Source organism: Accipiter gentilis, chromosome 7 (assembly GCF_929443795.1).
Source record: "Accipiter gentilis chromosome 7, bAccGen1.1, whole genome shotgun sequence".
Classification (NCBI taxonomy): domain Eukaryota; kingdom Metazoa; phylum Chordata; class Aves; order Accipitriformes; family Accipitridae; genus Astur; species Astur gentilis.
Window position 1 is genome coordinate 4,330,925 of NC_064886.1, and position 18,040 is coordinate 4,348,964.

The 18,040-nt window shown below is 43.9% G+C and overlaps 1 protein-coding gene across 1 annotated transcript; it reads right to left on the minus strand.

Annotated features, from left to right (window-relative positions):
• Positions 1 to 402: 402 nt before the first annotated feature.
• On the minus strand, positions 403 to 16,464 carry RAB35 (RAB35, member RAS oncogene family). The gene is made up of 6 exons (XM_049806549.1): positions 15,810 to 16,464; positions 11,882 to 11,932; positions 10,989 to 11,112; positions 3,469 to 3,593; positions 3,253 to 3,377; positions 403 to 2,706 (listed from the first exon to the last, which is right to left on the minus strand). Exons 1-6 carry the CDS (start codon positions 16,462 to 16,464, stop codon positions 2,578 to 2,580), a joined length of 1,209 nt encoding a protein of 402 aa, XP_049662506.1. The 3' UTR covers positions 403 to 2,577.
• Between the last annotated feature and the right edge of the window lie 1,576 nt (positions 16,465 to 18,040).

The window sequence follows — 18,040 nt, forward strand, 5'->3', positions numbered from 1 at the left end:
TGGACAGCAGAGGAAACAGAGCCTCAAAAAAGATTTGGCAGCTTGTAACCTTTATTTTTAGTTTTTTAAAATTATTTAAAAAGCATAATTAGAAACTTTCATTACAGAAATAATCCTAGCAAACCAGTTAGACATTCCATTGCTCAACATTTAGGAAACTTCACATCAGCACCACTAGAGACACAGTCCCCACCCCTTCCAATTGAATAGTCAGTGAGTGGCAAGAGCAGAGAGGTAACTGCTCCTCTACAGCCAGCTCTAGGAAAAGAAAAAAAGAGAAAAAAATCCCACTTTAAGCCAGGAAGTTGGACACCTGGATTGGCAGAGTTCAAACCATGGCCACAAAGACCTGGACTCAAAGAGGACCAATCTTTCCATACAAGAGAACACTCCAGGCTTGGGTGCACCATTTCCTCATTTTATTGCATCATTTCCAGTAAATTCAGACATTTTCTTTATTTCTGCCTGTATGAAGTTACTCCCTCCTAGATCTGCACACATGCTACCACAAGAATCCCAGAGTAATGCAGCTGGGCCCTTTAATCTGAAAGTGGTAACCATCACAGGACAGCTTCATTTCAACAGGAAGGCTTTGAGGACTGACCCAGCTCCTTCCTTGGGTACACACCACATTCGACATCACAAAGCAGACAGGATGGACTGGTGTAACTTAAGCCACCACTTTCCATAGCCGCTCAAGTCTTACAATTACCAGAGCTCACACTAGCAATACCATCCCAGCTCATTCTTATTCTTGGGTTACCAATGAAAGATATGTGAAGAAAAGAGACGGGTGAAGGCAGCTGGATACATACTCCCAGCACCTGAACTGATTAAAAAAAAATAAGTGTTACACATTCATTGTTTGCATTTTTTAAAAAGTCTTTTAAGTGATTGATTGTGATGTGATTGTATGATTAGGGCTCTTACCACAACCCGAAAAATCTAAAAAAATGCAGGCAAAATAAGTGACTAAAATTTAGCCTCTCCTGGGGAAGGGGAGGAAGGGAGAGAAGTGGGCTGACTCAAAGCTCATGGACATTGGTGAATCATATCCTACCACACTAAGGCCAGCAATTCCATAGGGCCACTTACCGACAAACTGAGCACGTCCACCTTCACGGTCTTAAAGGAAGCCATACCCTCCATGCCTTTTAGTAATTTTAAGGACAAATTTCTTTTTTGATTATTATTTAGGCAATTATTCAGGTGCTGAGCATGTACTTTCAAGCCCAGACATTTGATATTTTAGTTACACACACATACACTCTCCACCTTCAACTACATCTATTGAGGCTGATGAACTGAGCCCTTGTTTTCCCAGAAAGGCCAACAAGGGGCAGGAAAACGTTGCTGAGCATAGCAAGACCAGTTTGTTTCCAAGGGTGATCCCCCACCACCACATAACCCAAACAAGCAAGCTTTCCATTCCTTTATGCTAAACAGCAGTCCTCCTTTCTAACAGAAGAATCCTGGGAATGATCCTGCAGCAGCTTTCATATTCAGGCATCAATCCAGAACAGCTGGATGTATTTTCATGCCTTTTCTTTCTCAAAAACAAAAGCTTTGCCACCAAAATTCACATTCAAGTTCAGATCGCCTATTTGTGGACAGGGCAACAAGGAGAAGTTTGGGGTTTTTGGCAGAATCACGTGGTTTTTGTTGTTCTCAAAAGAAATGGACCCTCACTTAGGACCCTGGCAGAACCAGAAGCAGAGGTCAAAGGAGTTAAACTTTGCTTTTTTTTTTTTTTTTTTTAAAAAAAAAGTTTTATCCAAATAAATCCCACTTCTGCAGGTCAGTTTTGTTTTTCAGTATCTTGATACAAACTAAAGAAGAGCACAGGTACAGCTGGGCTGCAGCACAAGAAGGTGAAACCCAAGGACCCAGCCACAAACCTGGATCATGGCAAACTGAAATTCAAGGCCCCAGCAGCAGCACCAGCTGCCAGCCCAGGGGCTGGTGAAGTGAAACCCCAGGCTCCAGCAGCAACACCTGCAATCCTGGTACCTAGAAAAACAAAACCTGAGCCCCAGTAAAAGCCTGGAACTCCAGGTGAAGCCATAGGCCCCAGGGGCACCAGTTGCCAGCCTGGAGCCCAACAGAAATGAAGCCAGAGGCCCCAGGAAGCAGCTGCTGCCAGCCTGGGGCCAACTTGAATTACGAACTTTGTACTATTTCCTTAAAAAGATGAATTCTGCAGTCCATGATTGGTTGACATTAAGAAGGCATAAGCCAAAGCGACAACAGGGAGGCGAGGCTGGTTAAAGCAATATACATTATATACAAACTCTTGGGTTAATTAGTCCACTTGGTAGGCAACGTCCTTCTTGTCTACAAGGCGCACTGGAATGAGCAGGGGAGGAGAGGGGGGCAAGATTCCATCCGATACCTTCTTGGCACTGAAGTGGTAAGGTGCCAGCGCCTCTTGATAGAAAACATGGAGAAAAAATAATCTTTAAATAACGGCACAAAACTGAGAAAGTCCTCCCAAAGCCTGCCCCAGTGGAATTGCCCGAGTCTAGCTGGAGGGGCTGATCTGTCTGAGAGCAGAGTCTCTGCAGCAGGGAAAGGGCATTAGCAGCACCGCTTCTTCCTTTTACTGTTCTTCGTTAGCTTCACCACATCATTCTGTTGCTGCTGTTGCTGCTTTGCTAAGTTTTCTTTCTTTGCTCGCAGGACTAACTCTGTAATGCAATTAAACATCTGCAAGAGAAACAAGCAAGTTTAGACCACCCAGGAACTCAGGCTAGCTTTTGTGGGATGCTGTTTTTTTGAAGCAATTCCACTTTTCTAGATATTTCAATGATGGTTCAGATCTTCCCCAACCCACTACAGGCCAAGCCAAAATCCAGCACCTTCCCGACCCACTCCCCAGCTAAATCAATAACACTTCTACCCCCGTTCCCAAACCAGTAAATAAAACCAGGTCAGTTTGGCAACCAAGGCCAAGAGTAAAGACGGGGCAGTCCTACCTCCTAGAAGCATTCCCCCTAGTGACAAGTCTTTCCTGAGACCATGCCTAATATGTTAGCACTGTAAAGCTAGTGAAAATGCAATGTGGACTCCTTCATTGCACTTCCCCAACTCTTCCAAACACAAGTGGATGTCTCTTTGACATTTTACTACTCTCTTGCAACTTCTAAAAAGCATTTTATCTTTCTTTCTCAATGGGAAGAATGTAATTGTTATTTTTTCCCAAACCATTATCCCCAAATTGTTTTAGCTATACTCCTCCGCATATTATATTACCTCTTCCACATTAATATTTTCTTTGGCGCTGGTCTCAAACAATTGGATCTCCATCTGCCCAGCAAATTTATAGGCATCTTCTGTTTCTACCACTTTTCGCTCTGGGTCATCATTCTTATTCCCCACTAAGAAAAGGAAAGAAAACAAAAAGTCAGTTTGGTACTTCAGCAGGTCAGCCCACTAAATAAGATGTTGTAACTCTGTTTAGAAACTTACCTAGTATCCGGCAGACATCATCACAATTTTGATTAATTTCATGCAACCACCGTTTTACATTCACAAAAGATTCTGCACTCGTTACATCGTAGACAACAATGACCCCATGTGTTCCTCTGTAATACCTATAGAGCAGGAAGAGACAATAAATGTTAATTCAAGCTATATATCGTCTTCTCAGCTCTTTCTCTTTCACTTGGCTTCTACAAGATTCATAACAAATCCCTAAGTTACAGCAATCAAGTGCCCCCATTTTCTTTCCACTGGGAGTCATTTAATTCTTTTACAACAGCTAGATCACACGTTATTCCTCTAAATGTACAGATTTCCCTGCTCATTTAGTCTATACAAGTATGTTTCAAAGTCCAAAGTCTGCTGTTTACTTCCTTGTTCAGGTTCTCAAGACCTTCAAAGATGAATACTGTCTTCCAGCTACGTGAGCAAAAGGTAGTGGTGCCCCCAATACGTCCTCAGAACTGGCTGTTATGTGAACCTTCGCATCATACAAGCCACATCAAGTTTTTGCAGTAATTTTGTTATCTGTGAAAGATCACTTACAGACTAAAATTTCAGCTGATCTCCAAATATATTCAATCCTCAGTCACAGTTCTCTTGAGCTCACAAAAATTTCCCTCTTGCTGAGTGACTGTGTTCTGATCACACCTTCCTACTCAACAGATCGACTCCATATGTGCATTCACTGTGCTCTGCTACCTTTAGCCATTAAAAATAAGCTTCGCTTCAGTTTATTCCCATTAGCCTTGGGCAACAATCACCTTTAAAAGATGATGAGCAATTCTGATATGCAAGAAAAATCCCTGAATTCAAGTTCCAGCATTATCACCTGCACGAACCTACTAAAGGCAGACACTACGTGCACCATGAGAATGCTACATCAAAAAAGCAAGCTCCACCTTCTCAGTTTTCAGCCACTTTCACAGGGCTATCGGGTATTTTCCCTACTGCAAATTAGGCAGCTTTGACAAAAAAAACCAAACCAACAAAACAAAACCAAAAAACAACCACCTCTTGCAGCACTTCCACTGCACTTTAGAGATGTCCACTGTGACCGCTCTGGTCCTCTTTGATGATTCATTTCAACTCAGCAAGCACACCTTTCAACTTAAAAGTCTTTTAATCTAATCCAAATGCACTACCTTTCAGAAGATCTCAAAGCTTCAGCTCACTTCTGCTACTGATTTGCTTGAGCAAGTTACTATCTCTTCTCCACCTTTAGCCTCATCGTCCCTTCTATAACAGAAGCCACTTGCCTTTATAAACTATCAAAGCTGCCCGCCAGAAAAAGACTGGGGGTGCCAGTTGACAGCTGGCTGAGTATGAGCCAGCAGTGTGCCCAGATGGCCAAGAAGGCCAATGGCATCCTGGCTTGTATCAGAAATAGTGTGGCCAGCAGGAGAAGGGAGGTGATTGTCCACCTGTACTCGGCACTGGTGAGGCCGTACCTCGAGTCCTGTGTTCAGTTTTGGGCCCCTCACTACAGGAAAGACATGGAGGTGCTGGAGCGTGTCCAGAGAAGGGCAACAAAGCTGGTGAGGGGCCTGGAGCACAAGTCTTATGAGGAGCGGCTGAGGGAGCTGGGGCTGTTTAGTCTGGAGAAAAGGAGGCTGAGGGGAGACCGTACTGCTCTCTATAACTGCCTGAAAGGGGGTTATATTGAGGTGGGTGCTGGTCTCTTCTGTCAGGTGTCTGGAGACAGGACGAGAAGAAATGGCCTCAAGTTGCACCAAGGGAGGTTTAGATTGGATATTAGAAAAAAATTTCTTTACTGAAAGGATTGTCAGGCATTAGAACAGGCTGGCCAGGGAAGTGGTGGAGTCACCATCCCTGGAGGTGTTCAAAAAACGCATAGACATGGCACTTCAGGACATGGTTTAGTGGGTATGGTGGTGTTGGGTTGACGGTTGGACTCGATGATCTTAAAGGTCTTTTCAAACCTAAACGATTCTATGACTCTATGATCAAGACAGAATTCCACAGACAGGCATACGTCACATACAGAATGCACACATTTCCCCCCACCCCTTTCCTCTTGTGATCACTTTGTGTGATAGTCACTGGGTATCAATACTCTTCTATGATACGATACATACTCTACAGAAGCAGGAGAGCCCACTCCTATTGCTCATCTGGGCACTTTCAGAAGACAGTCATGCCATTACCAGTAATTTATGCTGTACATTCACTTTCCTTGGCAAGAACTAACTCAGGTAAGAATTACTTATTCCCAGCCCATAAGAGATCCCACGCTTTCAAATATTCTAGTCCATTCACAATCAGTTCCTTTAACAGCTTTAAAACTTGCTACAGCACTGCATTTGTGCTCTACTTTGTTACAAGTTCAACTTTATTTCATAACTTAGATCCTTTAGAGGAAAAAATATTCCATAGCCTGAATCCACACGTTGCAAAAATAATCCATCCTCTCCCAACACTAACATGTACTGCACACCGGTTTTGATAAATACTGTTTTGTGTGATAGCATCAGAAAGGGAAAGATCTCCAGTCCTATCAACACACTAGATTTCTTTACATCTCAACAATAAACTAATTATCTTCAAACTCTCCCATATCACCTAATAGCCTTTTAATTCAGCAACCCTCAGGGTGACCTACCACTTCCTAACACTGAGCGTTACATTTGCAAAGGCAACACTCAGCCTTTAGAGAAACACAGTGGTTCAGCTACACCTACGCAGGGCTGCTTCGTTCTGCTGTGCACACCATAAAACCATGCCTGGTATCCCAGTCATCCAACCCAGAGGACCCAACAGAGCATCCTGCTGCTCCTACCTTGCCCACGCACCTAGGTTTTCTTCTAAGCAAAGCATATGACGTCAGGGAGTAGCATAACATGCACCCTGCACATATAGATCCCCCTCCTAACATGCCGTCAGCACAGTCGTCGTTTGCTCCTAGGGATGAGGACTGTGGGCTGGACCATGCAGCACAGACCACTATGGCACGCAAAACTCTGCACTAATATTGCCAACCACCTCACCAGAAACATCCCCCTTTGTGCAAGACAGCAACCCCTGACTCCTGCTGAGTTCCTACCAGCTTACACTGCTTCTATTTTTGGAACGGAAAATTGTCTGGCACATCATTCTAGACAGGTTGCCAACCCCCCATCTACACTAAAATGTCATTTTCTCCATTGGCTGACATTACCTTTTAGCAGCCCGAGAGATAAGACCATACTACCTTTTATTCTCTAACTCTCAAGCCCCATAATATGCATTTTTCTCAAAAAGCTAGTCATGCTATTTTCTATCATTTGTTAGATACAGCCTTGTGTCCTAGATAAGATTTTAGGCTTAACAAGTACAGCAAAGATTCTCTAACCCCAAGTGCAGGACAGTGCTAGAAAAGAAAATCTCATTTATCCTACCCCATCCTTCAAACTTCAGAATGATGCAGCGCAGAATTGCTTTTATAACAAGTTGTAGGCTTTGGCAAGTAGAGAACAGATGGGGCTTTTGGCATTCAGAGAGGAGTAGGTGTAAATTTTGTGCTTTTGGCAACCAAGAGGTAGTTGAGACTTTGACACTAGGGAAGGAATGCCTTATCTTCTTCCCATCCACATTTTAAGGAAGATGGAGACCACAGAAATGAGAGCAGAAGAGGAACGAAGTTCTCAACCTCAGCCTTCCATTCAAGGACTAAATGGCTGATGCTAGCTGTCCTCTATATGTTAGGCACGCTCTGCCATGTACCCTACAAACCTCAAAGCCAGTACCTGCTACTACTCCTAGTGATAAATACATTAATGAAATACAGAAGGAAAAAAAAAGTTATAGAGCAGTTATGGTTATAGTGTCCATAAAAGTATCCCACTGAGGTGAAAGACAACCAAACCTGACCTGTATACGCCCTCAGATTGCTTGGTAGCAGCCAACTAACTTCCACATGGTAGTAGCCAACTATCTTCCATATAGTTGGAAAAGCTACCTAGATCCAAAGGCCTTACATTTAGCTTTGGTGTGGAAAAGGCTTAAGAATGATAACATTTAAGTTGAAATAAACACAGTACCACCTAAATTCCTTGTTCTACCTATAGAATTATATTTAAAGAAGCTTAAAGACATAAGCTTACTGCCTTTGAAACATTACCCACCAATACTGCAGACTTAATACAGAAAGTCTTCAGAACGGGTTAACCAAACTCTCCATGTCCTTCAGCCATCTGCATCCTCCCCTCACATCTCTGAAGACTACCATTCTAAAGCAGAAGGGAACATTTTGCCATTCATTGTGGTACTCCCTACTACAAGATACCAGTAAGAAAGTTCTCAGATTTCCTCTAGTAAATGCTTCTCAAGATTAGCATCTGGAGCTATAATAACTAGTTTCATGAAGCATGACGGTAGCTAAGTCAGATTTAGAAAAGACGGAGTATTACTGACTGCATCAGTTCAGTAGGGCACCTATGTTCATTTTTCCGAGGGGGGGGGGGGGGGGGGGCGGGCAGGGAGGGAAGTAGCTGGCCAACTTGAAAAATAGGTCATTGGTTAAATCCAACACCTTTGTTAGTATTTCACTAGTTTGTAGTATACATCTTTCCTTGTTTTTCAGTCCTCTAGAATTCTAAACAATTCCAGAGACTTCTAATAGTCTGTCTTCATACTCATCTTTTTTTCAGGTTCCCAGAAGCCCATCTATTGTCACAGGTCAGTTGACCAGTCTTTCGACCATCATATCTGGTTTACAAGACACAGCAATTCTATCATCTCAAAAAGTTTATCCCTCTCTTGAACACGCCATTCCACACAAATGCATGGCAGAAAGTCCCTCTGCTATCACTATTCATCCTGAGCTAGCATCTGACAGCTATTATTTAAAGCTTAAATCCTAAAACCACAGTCCCGAATCAGGACAAAGTAGTCCTATCTACAAGAGCAAATGAACTACAGGAACTGGTTGTTCATGCATCTTAAAGATTCCTGCTAATACAGCTGAATCCTGGCATGCTACCATCTTTGGTGAATTTAAATCAAATTTAGAGTTTGGATGACATTCCATGCCAATCAAATTCACGCAACTTGGCCTCTCCTCCCACTAGTCACCAGCTATCCCAGTATTTCCACATTTAATAGACAGTAAAAACAGCTGCTGTCTTTTATACTTGCCAGTCTGAAATTCTGAACTAGTTTATTTTTCCTGAGTTTCTGTAGAATACTCCACATCAACTTCATTTCTGTTCCTTAACAGTTTTATTCTGTTCTTCAGCTTCTGTCGCTGTAGTCAAGTAAAACCAACATAATATATAACCTTTTAATGTTTCCCGATTTTCTACTATTAACTTCCTACCGCCCCTACCATTTTGCAGTTCTAGGTCTACACAGCAGTACTTCCAACCTATTACTATTATTACCAGATGGGCTCTAATTTCAGACTTCCTTGCCAGGCTTGGCTCAACATCAATCTGAACTCTACCTTTAACTGTACAGGGACTTCCTGGCCTACAGGAATACTGAAGGAACACCTTTTTATATTCTTATCCTCAATCTAAACCTCAATCTAGTCAAAGTCTCAACAAAGACTACTACACTGTTGACAGGGCACTCACACTCCACCCATGATTTGATAGCCAAGCCCTTTCGTAAGCACTAGTGTGGTAACTCAATTTGTCACTCTGTTTGGGATAAGCAAATCAGTTACAGTATTACTTTGCCAATAATAATTTAAAAAAAGATAGCACCATTTCTAAAATATGAATCTTGTTATCTCCTGTTTTTATAGGTGATATGTTTAGGTCCAGAGAGCCTCTTGAAAAATATCAGTGAATGCTAGACAGTCACAGCTAGCTGACCTAGCAGCAAGAGGAGTCCTCATAACAACATAACCAGCATTCCCAAAGTGTTTTCCTCAACAGTTCAAATGCACCTGGACACAAGAACTTCTTTGCTTAAAGTTGCACAAAATTAAAATCTTTCTTCCCTAACCGTGGAAGATTCTGTAACTACTGTACCAGAGTTAAGGCAAGAAAACTGGGGCTTTCCAATGTACCTCACTTTGGTAAAAACCTATGCAAAAGAAAGCAGTAGCAGAATTCAAACAGGTCATAGCACAAATGCCCTCAAACCATTTCAGCTTATCTATTTTAAATGTTAATCAAGGAAAGAAATTTACATAAAACGCTGCACAAAGTCCAATCTGCTGCTATTCCCGTTCACAAAAGGAAGCCTCCTTTCCTGGTATTCCCCGTTCAGTGCCGGATACCATGGCTTTCTGAACTAGCTGGCATCAGCCCTATGAACCAACGCTTATTAACGCAGCTCCGAGTCGTGTCAGGGAATCTGAAAACAGGAAGGCCATCTGCTGACTCAGCACTAATTGGGGCACTCTGTGACTAGCCTGTGCGCACAGCTGATGGGAGCCACAGCACTGCATTGCTGCCTCCCCCTCACCGCTTCCTGCCCAAAGCTCCCTGCAGTGCTGAAACAAGAAGTGATGTCACACACAGGAACCCTACAAGAGGCAACCGAGTTTTTTCAAGCTGAACACTTAAGAAACAATGGAAGTAATCCAGTAATATCCGTATAAGTGCACAGAGGAAAGGGGCGGTGCACACATCACGTTCAATTTTACCATTTCTAGCTGTTTAGACGTAACACAGATGCAACCAATCTCATTATTTTTATGTCTCAGTAAGTTAACCAATACATCAGCTGAAAACAATCCTCCTCTCAAATAGGAGCCAAAAGAGAAGTCAGTCATGAAAGGCCAAGTGAAACACCTAGGTCTTTCAAGAATTACTATTTTTGTTAATAGCCAAAGGAAACAGAAGTTCCATTTCCAAGTGTATTTTTTTCCTCTTCCCCTAGCGCCATGGTGAGCAGTCCCACCTTTACTGCAATCAGTTTACAAACACATCTTATTCCTAGTTCCCACTGCTCTGGGTGTGGTTTCTTCAGGAACAGGAAAAGCCGTGCACGCGCTGTTCAAAAGGACAATGAGCATGAAACCGAACTCAAACCAAGGAAAAGGTTAACTTCACGTGGGCGTCTGCTTCAACAGAACTCTGCACAGTCGCTAAAACGCATTTGTCCTAAAAGAAAACTAAATATCAGAAAACCTACTCTTCAATCTCAAAGCTATTCATTAGTTACATGACACTGACAGAGGGTTTGCACTCTGTACTTCTACAATACATTCAATCAGAGGATGACTTTCTTGAACAGGCTTCAGAGACAAGTCTTCTACTATATGCAGAACAGTGAAATAACTCGTTCTACCATCTGGAAACAAGCAGCAGAGGAATAAGACAAAGCCATCACGGAAATGCACAGAAGAGTGAGGAATTCTAAAATCCCAGTTTCAAACCTAGCCACAATATCAACACCACTATCGGTTCTAAAACAGCTGAGAGAAGTCCCACTGTACAGACAGCAAAGCTCTTGTTAGCTAATTGACTGCAACATTAAAATATCTAAACCGTAACTCCAAACTACAAGATCCATACACAAAGCTACATATCACAAAGCCCAGTTATACTCACGTTGACGTAATAGTCCGGAAGCGCTCTTGTCCAGCTGTGTCCCAGATCTGTAGCTTCACCTTCTCTCCATTGATCTCAACTGTCCGGATTTTAAAATCCACTCCAATTGTGGTAATGTAGCTGCCTGAAGGGAAAGCGTGGATAAGTGAGAACCTAAGTCTTGTTTATTTTGGATGTCCGAAAGCACACTTCTGAATGCTATTTGGCAGTAGCTCTCAGATTGGACAGGAGAACCAGATTACCCCTATCTGCTTATTGTTTAAAATGCCCTATCAGGCCATGCTGATCTGCATATTTTTATCTGCAGTTAATAGCTTTTTTTCTAGCCGTAAAGCCACTGCTCCCACACGACCCTTAAAATTTAAAACTCGGTGTGACAAAATAAAATTATTCTTCTACTTCATTGGTGGTCAAGAGTAAGCACCCAAATATCTCAAGAAATGGACAGTAACTATGCAAGTATTTCACTTGTGAAAATTTTGAGACAAAGCTTTGCTTTAAATGCTTGTGCAGTCACTTATTTTGACTAGTCTGTTCTAAGAGTTTCCTCCCAATAAATTAGTTATGTCACAAATGTAAGTGGTTTAGCCACAATAATCAATCTAAATCCCAAATGGCCAATAGGAAGTCTGCACAGAGTACAGCATAAGCTAAAAAACCTAAGCTATTTCTGGAACCATGTCAGTATTTAAATACTGTGGGACTTGCAGTTGCAAATGAAGATCAGACAGGATGGCTTGTATAGGCTTATACCAAGAGAAGCAAAGTTAGAAACATAACGTATTCCTAGTACAGCTATTAGTGGGTAAATGCAGAAGAACAACTCCTTGCCAGCCAGCAGCACTGGAGCCAACCTTGACCATTTCACTTATTGAAGTAAACAAAATGCTCACCTGAGAACGTATTATCTGCAAAACGCAACAGCAAACTGCTCTTGCCCACACCTACGGCAAACAAAGACAGCAAGATCTTTGAATACAGTCATCTTGGGTGTCAGGTAACATAATAGTATTTTACCCATCCATTGCATTTCTAACTCTAACCAGGATATTTTCTCAGCAGATAACTTAGGACCATCCACCTTGACTATTCATCTCAGTACTCTCCTTGAAGATTTGATCAAGCGCACTGCGGTCACTCCAAGACTCAGTATGCTTCTTGTAGCAGTACGGGGCGGGGGGCTGTGCCCTCCTTCCTCCAGCCCTCAGCAAACTCTCAAACAGTAGCTTTTGAACTGTGGTCAGTTCTAAGAGGTCATAAAAGAGTAATAACTGAAAGCAAGTCTACGATCAGTAGGCTTACATTTGCTAAGCCAAGATCCAAAAATGAGCACGTCCTGCTAATTAACAAGTAGTCAGGACACTGCCTTAAACTACTCTATTGAATTCCACTTGCACATCATGCTTAACACCACTGCCTACCTCCCATTCATTATGCCATGCTGAACAAGAGTGGAATTTGGACTACTTTGACAATCACACTAGGGTTTGGTACTATAAAGCTTAGGTTATCATGGCCACAGTTTAACAGAAACCTAAACCAAACAGAGGAGTCGGGAACAATTGTTCTGTATTGCCATCCAAAATAGGCTCGTTCCACATCTAACAGGAAGGACACATGCCTTTCTGAAGTTGTACCTTTTGCCAAAATGTTCCATGAAACATTTCTCTAAGTGCTTTGAGTAGCACTTCATCCAGGTTTTCCTTAAATGACTGTCTGCACCCTGATCACACACTGTTGCAGGGAAGCATTTTTCACAGTGCTTCAGACAAGAATTATAAAAACCTCATTCCTGCACATCCAACCAAGGGAGTCTCGGTATCAGAATGCCTCGAAGTTGTTATCTCTGCATAACATCTCTGCTGTTAATGTCCCTTCCTCTCCCTTCCCCCCCAAAAAAGAAGTCTGCTATGGCACGAAGAGGAAATTCAACTTCACCAGGGTGATTATCTATTAAATCTTTTCAGGTAGAAGTTATTTAAGCTAATTATTTTGATGATGTATAATTTGCAAGTTCTTCTTCTTAATAGAAGACCTATGCAAAGACTATATAGAACTCCCAACAGTTCTCAGGTGCTGGCATCTGAAGATAGCTACCAGAAAAAAAAAAAAAAAAGAAAAAACCCACACAACCAAAAAAAACAACAAAAAAACCAAACCTAAAAATCTGCATGATTCCAGTAAGCCAGGTCTCATTTGCAGAGAGTTCAAATCACCAGACATCTGGAGAAGCCATGCTCATTTCTCATTGAGTATTACATATGTTAAAAAAAAAAATTAAAAAGAAAGAATGCTACTAAAAAATACAAAGTTACAATGTGCACACACTGAATACCTCTGAGCTCCAAAAAGGTAGCAGAGCAGTTCCTGAACTCTTAACAGAGGACTGGTTATTTAGCGGGAGTTAAAACTCTGCAAAACACCAGTCAGCTAAGGAAAGAGACTAAAAAAATAAAATAAAAAAAAATTAAAAAAAAAAAAAAAAAAAGAAGAAGAAAAAGTTTCAGCAAGTACTATGCTTCTTGATCAAGCAGCCTTGACCTCCAGTTTAGTAAAAAGAAAGTAGATGCTGGAACCCACAGACTTGTCAGACCACACCACCTTCTTAAAACGTCAGCCAGCCTCAGGCTATGCTGCAGAGCTGCATGGGCTGCACATGACCACTGCTTTGTCAGGCTGTCCACTGCTGCATGGACGCGGTCTTGTCTATACTGCTTTCAGCACTCAGGCAGCTTCTAGAGAAGACAAACCTCCTGAACTCAGGAAGTTCTACATGCTCCCGATGACAACGATCTCACTAAACAAACACCGCCTCTGACCCACACTGTTCACGTATAGAGAAACCACACTCTTCGTGACCCTCTACTTCCTACAGAGAGTTATTTGAAGATCTGAAAAGAGAAGGCTAGCAGGGCCTCTTTGCTTGTTGAAGACAGCAAAATGAAACCAAACAAAAAAAGGCCTACTGACTTTGCACAATCAAAGTTAAAAGCAAATTTCCGTGCCATACCAGTTTCTAAAACCCATATCTTACTGAATGGTGAGTGAATTAAAGAAGCACATGCAAAGCACGGATCATCTGTATTATTTTTAAATATATAGCACAACTGAGATTACCAGCAGCTTTTCAAGATGACCTGTCCTAAAAACATACAAACCTACTACCCTGTTGACATATTTGTGTACAGGGGAAGGCAGATGAGACATAACCATCCTATCCAGTATCAGTCTGCTTCCTATTGCGAGGAATAAACATCAGTAAACAAGGCAAGCAAAGTGTTTTGTGGAAACAGGGACAAAGCCTTCCGGTCGGGGTTAGGAAAAACAAAAACAAAAAAAAAAAAAAAAAAAATCAATACTCAAACTACATAGTGAGATTTAATTACAACAACGGAGAACCACAGGCAACCCGATAATTCTCACAACACTTTTTTTTTTTTCCTCTCACTGGATACACTACAGGTAGTCAAAAAGACTCAGCTAAGAAATTTCATTTAGTTGTTCAAAATGAAGAAAAGTCTTCTTCAGAGTTTTCACCATCCTGTTTATCTTGCCTGAACAGTTTCGAAACTCATCAGCAAGCAACAGAGTTACTGCTTTACTCACAGAATGCAGCATTTGCTTTTAATAATCCATAGGCTCCCAGAAGCGCCTAGCATTTTAAGCTGTTATGAAGCCTTTACCCTTTCTCCCTCTTTAGATCCCTTCACGCAGACGCAATTTAGTGTAGAATAACATATTTTCACATACAGCTAAAGCTTCTGGAGGTGACAACTGCCAAGATCATGCAACATTACACTTTTACCCAAGAGCCATGCCTCGCTGCGTGCCGGGACCTGCTGCCTTATGGACCACACCTCTATTAAAAGAAGAGGGTGGATGCCATCTTCTCCAGTTTATGGAAATTAAACTGTAAGCTATTGGAGTGTTACCAACACTGAACCGGACTGAAGGCAGGAATCTTCCCAGTCCCAATTCTTACGTACCTAAGCGAAAGCACCAGACACAGGCTGAGTTCACGTGCTAGCCCTCCAGCAGTTTCTGAAACTGCTGCAGAAGTATTTACAGGTCTATTTTCAAAAATCCATAGCTACCCTTTATCCGTAACTACTTTAGGTATTTGCACCCCATGATATAACTAGAAGTACAGAAAGCTACCAGCTCTTCAAGGATTTATTAAAAAAAGTGACAAACGCTAGAACTGAGACTTCAGGTTGAAGCACGGAAGGAGTCTTAAGGAATAATTAAGATATTAAAGACCATTAAAACGTCGTAGCTGCCGCACTGGAAACAACGCTCCCTAGGGCTGAGGAGCAGCCGGCCCTTCCCACCGACGCCTTAAACTGTCTGTCACAGGGGAAGGGAATTCCCTCCTCATCCCAACAGGAGACGAGTGGGCGCCCTCAGAACGCGCGGCTCCCCCAAGGCCGACGCTCCCACGAACGCGAACTTAGACGTGCCTAATCTTCCTTCTCCTAAACCTACCCACGCTATTTACCATAACATCCCGGCGGTAGCCAGTTCCGCAGGTTCATCAGATAAAAACTTTACGAAGCCCAAGCGAACGCGCCCTCTCATTCAAAGCGCCGCGTTCCCCCGGCGACCCGCCCGGCCACGGCACAGCCCAACGGCGCCGGAACACCCACCCACCCACCCACGGGGGAACCGACCGCAGCGGCCCCACCGGTGCCCCGGGAGGACGGAGTAGGCCCTCCCCACCGCCCGGTCCGGCTCGGCCCGGCCCGGCCCCGCCGCCGCCCTCAGGCCCCTCACACAGCTCGAGGGGCGGCCACCCCGCCAGCGGCCTACCCCCGCCCTCACCGCTATCGCCGATGATGAGCAGCTTGAAGAGGTGATCGTAGTCCCTGGCCATGGCCGGGGCGGCGGGAACGGCCGCGGGCGACGGAGCGGGGGGAGGAGGAGGAGGAGGAGGAGGAGGAGGAGGAGGAGGAGGAGGAGGAGGAGGAGGAGGAGGAGGAGGGGGCGGCGCGGCGGCTCCGGCCCGGATCCACTTCCCGAACAAACAGCCGGAACTGACAGCGGTGCCACCGGCCGCGCATGCGCATTCCCCCCCTCCCCCCCAGCTGCGCCGGCACAGCCGCCGCGGGTGCCGCCGCGCCGCGCCCCTCCCCGCGCAGGCGCCTACGCGGCAAGGGAGACGCCCTCCTCCTCCTCCTCCTCCTCCTCCTCCCCCTCCCCATTCCTTTCCCCTCCGAGGCGGCGCATGCGCAGAAGGCGCGGCGGGGGGGGGAGGGAGGGAGGGAGCCTCGCGCGCTTTGGCGATCGCCACAGAGCTGTGAGGGACGGGCTGTGGTGGGGCTGTCGTCCTCCCTCCTCCGACGGTAGCTCGTCTTTCCCCTGTGTTGAGCCGCCGGGCCGTCTCCCGTAGGTAGCGGTGTGCCCGCCTCAGCTTCCACAGGCACTCGCGTGAGGCCCGTGGATGTAGCAGAAGGGGAGGCTGCCGCCGGGAAGGCATCAAAGGCGTGAGGGAGCTCCAGTGCTTTCAGGCGCTGGGAAGGCACAGGAACAGGCCACCGCGGCTAGGAACGTGCTTTGCTGCTTCAACACGACGCCTGTGCACCAAAGCAGCGAGTCGCACAGCTACGAGAACAGTTCCCATCAGAGCCCAACCTGCAGGTGAGGAAGCCCACAGCAAGGTGAAATGAAATGCCCAGGCCTGCCGATTCAGGCCGGTCTGGAACTAGATTCCTGGGAGTTTTAATCCAGAGATGTGCCTGTGTATGGCTCAGGAAGGGCTTTGACCTCACACGCATTGGCAGCTGCGCCTGCACCATCCACAGCCCAAATCCACAGAGTTTCAAACAGCACTCTCGCCAATTGTCTAACACACAAACAGCCTGAATAATTTTGCTATCAGTTGCACAGATACTGACTATACAAACTCTGCCACAGACTATGATGGCTTTCTAGGTGATCTCCACGTTTAGCTGGAGACATGGCACAAGAAGAGTGCTGGTTTTCTCTTTGATTATTTTCCTACAAAAATATTTGTTCTTACTGGTACTTGAACTCCTGAGATCAAACAATGCAGTGTTTTGGTGTGGAATATGTAAATTACTTAGGACTTCCTTTCCCAGTTATTAAGGCTTTTCAATACATATGTAAAAACGCAGTATCAAAAGGCAATGTGCTAGGTTTTGCATCTATCTTAAAGGTAATTTTAGTTTAGCGTAGGTTCAAACCAAAATATTGACATGGTTATTTAATTAAACTAAGTTGATTTTTTTTTTTTTTTAACCATAAGTTTATGATCCATTGACACAAGTATCTCATTAACATGCATTTGTCTTTCAAATGGGGAGAGCTGTATTAGCACTGAAGAACACAGACCCTTATGGTCAAAGGAAAGATGACACGGAAAGCAAGGGCAGTTAACTTGAAAGTACCAATCCATAATGCTTTTGATAATTACAATCTAATTAGTTGTTCTAAAGATGCTTGGAGTAGGATGCACCTACTTTGAGGATCTTTTTGGTAGGACCCAAGCACGAGTAAAAGATTGAAATAAGTGGAACATCACCACTGCAAACTGTGTCACTGACGTTGGAGGGTGTTCACGCACCAGAACAGGTTGCCCAGGGAGGTGGTGGAGGCCAACCCACCTGGACAGTGCCCCAGGCAACCTGCTCTACTCAGCGATGCTTTGAGCACACAAGTTGGACTAGCTGAAATCCAGAAGTGCTGTCCAGCCACAACTATGCTGTGATCTGTGCGTGTTTCTTAGAGAATGACAGACAGTTTTTAGCAGTATTGCTTTTTCCCTTAACATTGACTCAAAAGCTATAGACTCTTTTCTCTGGATTTATACAATAGGGTTTGGTTAAGAGGAGTAAGAATATTTTTTTAAGGCAATTGTCTCTAACCAACTCTAATTTCCTATTTCTTCTGCATAGGATATTGTGGCATGGTTCCACAGTTATATTTGTCCAATTTGTGTGCAATTCATCTGGAAACAAACCAACCCAGTATGGCTAAAATAGCATGTCTGGGTTGAAGATATTTTTTTTTAGCACATAAAATGGCATCTTCTA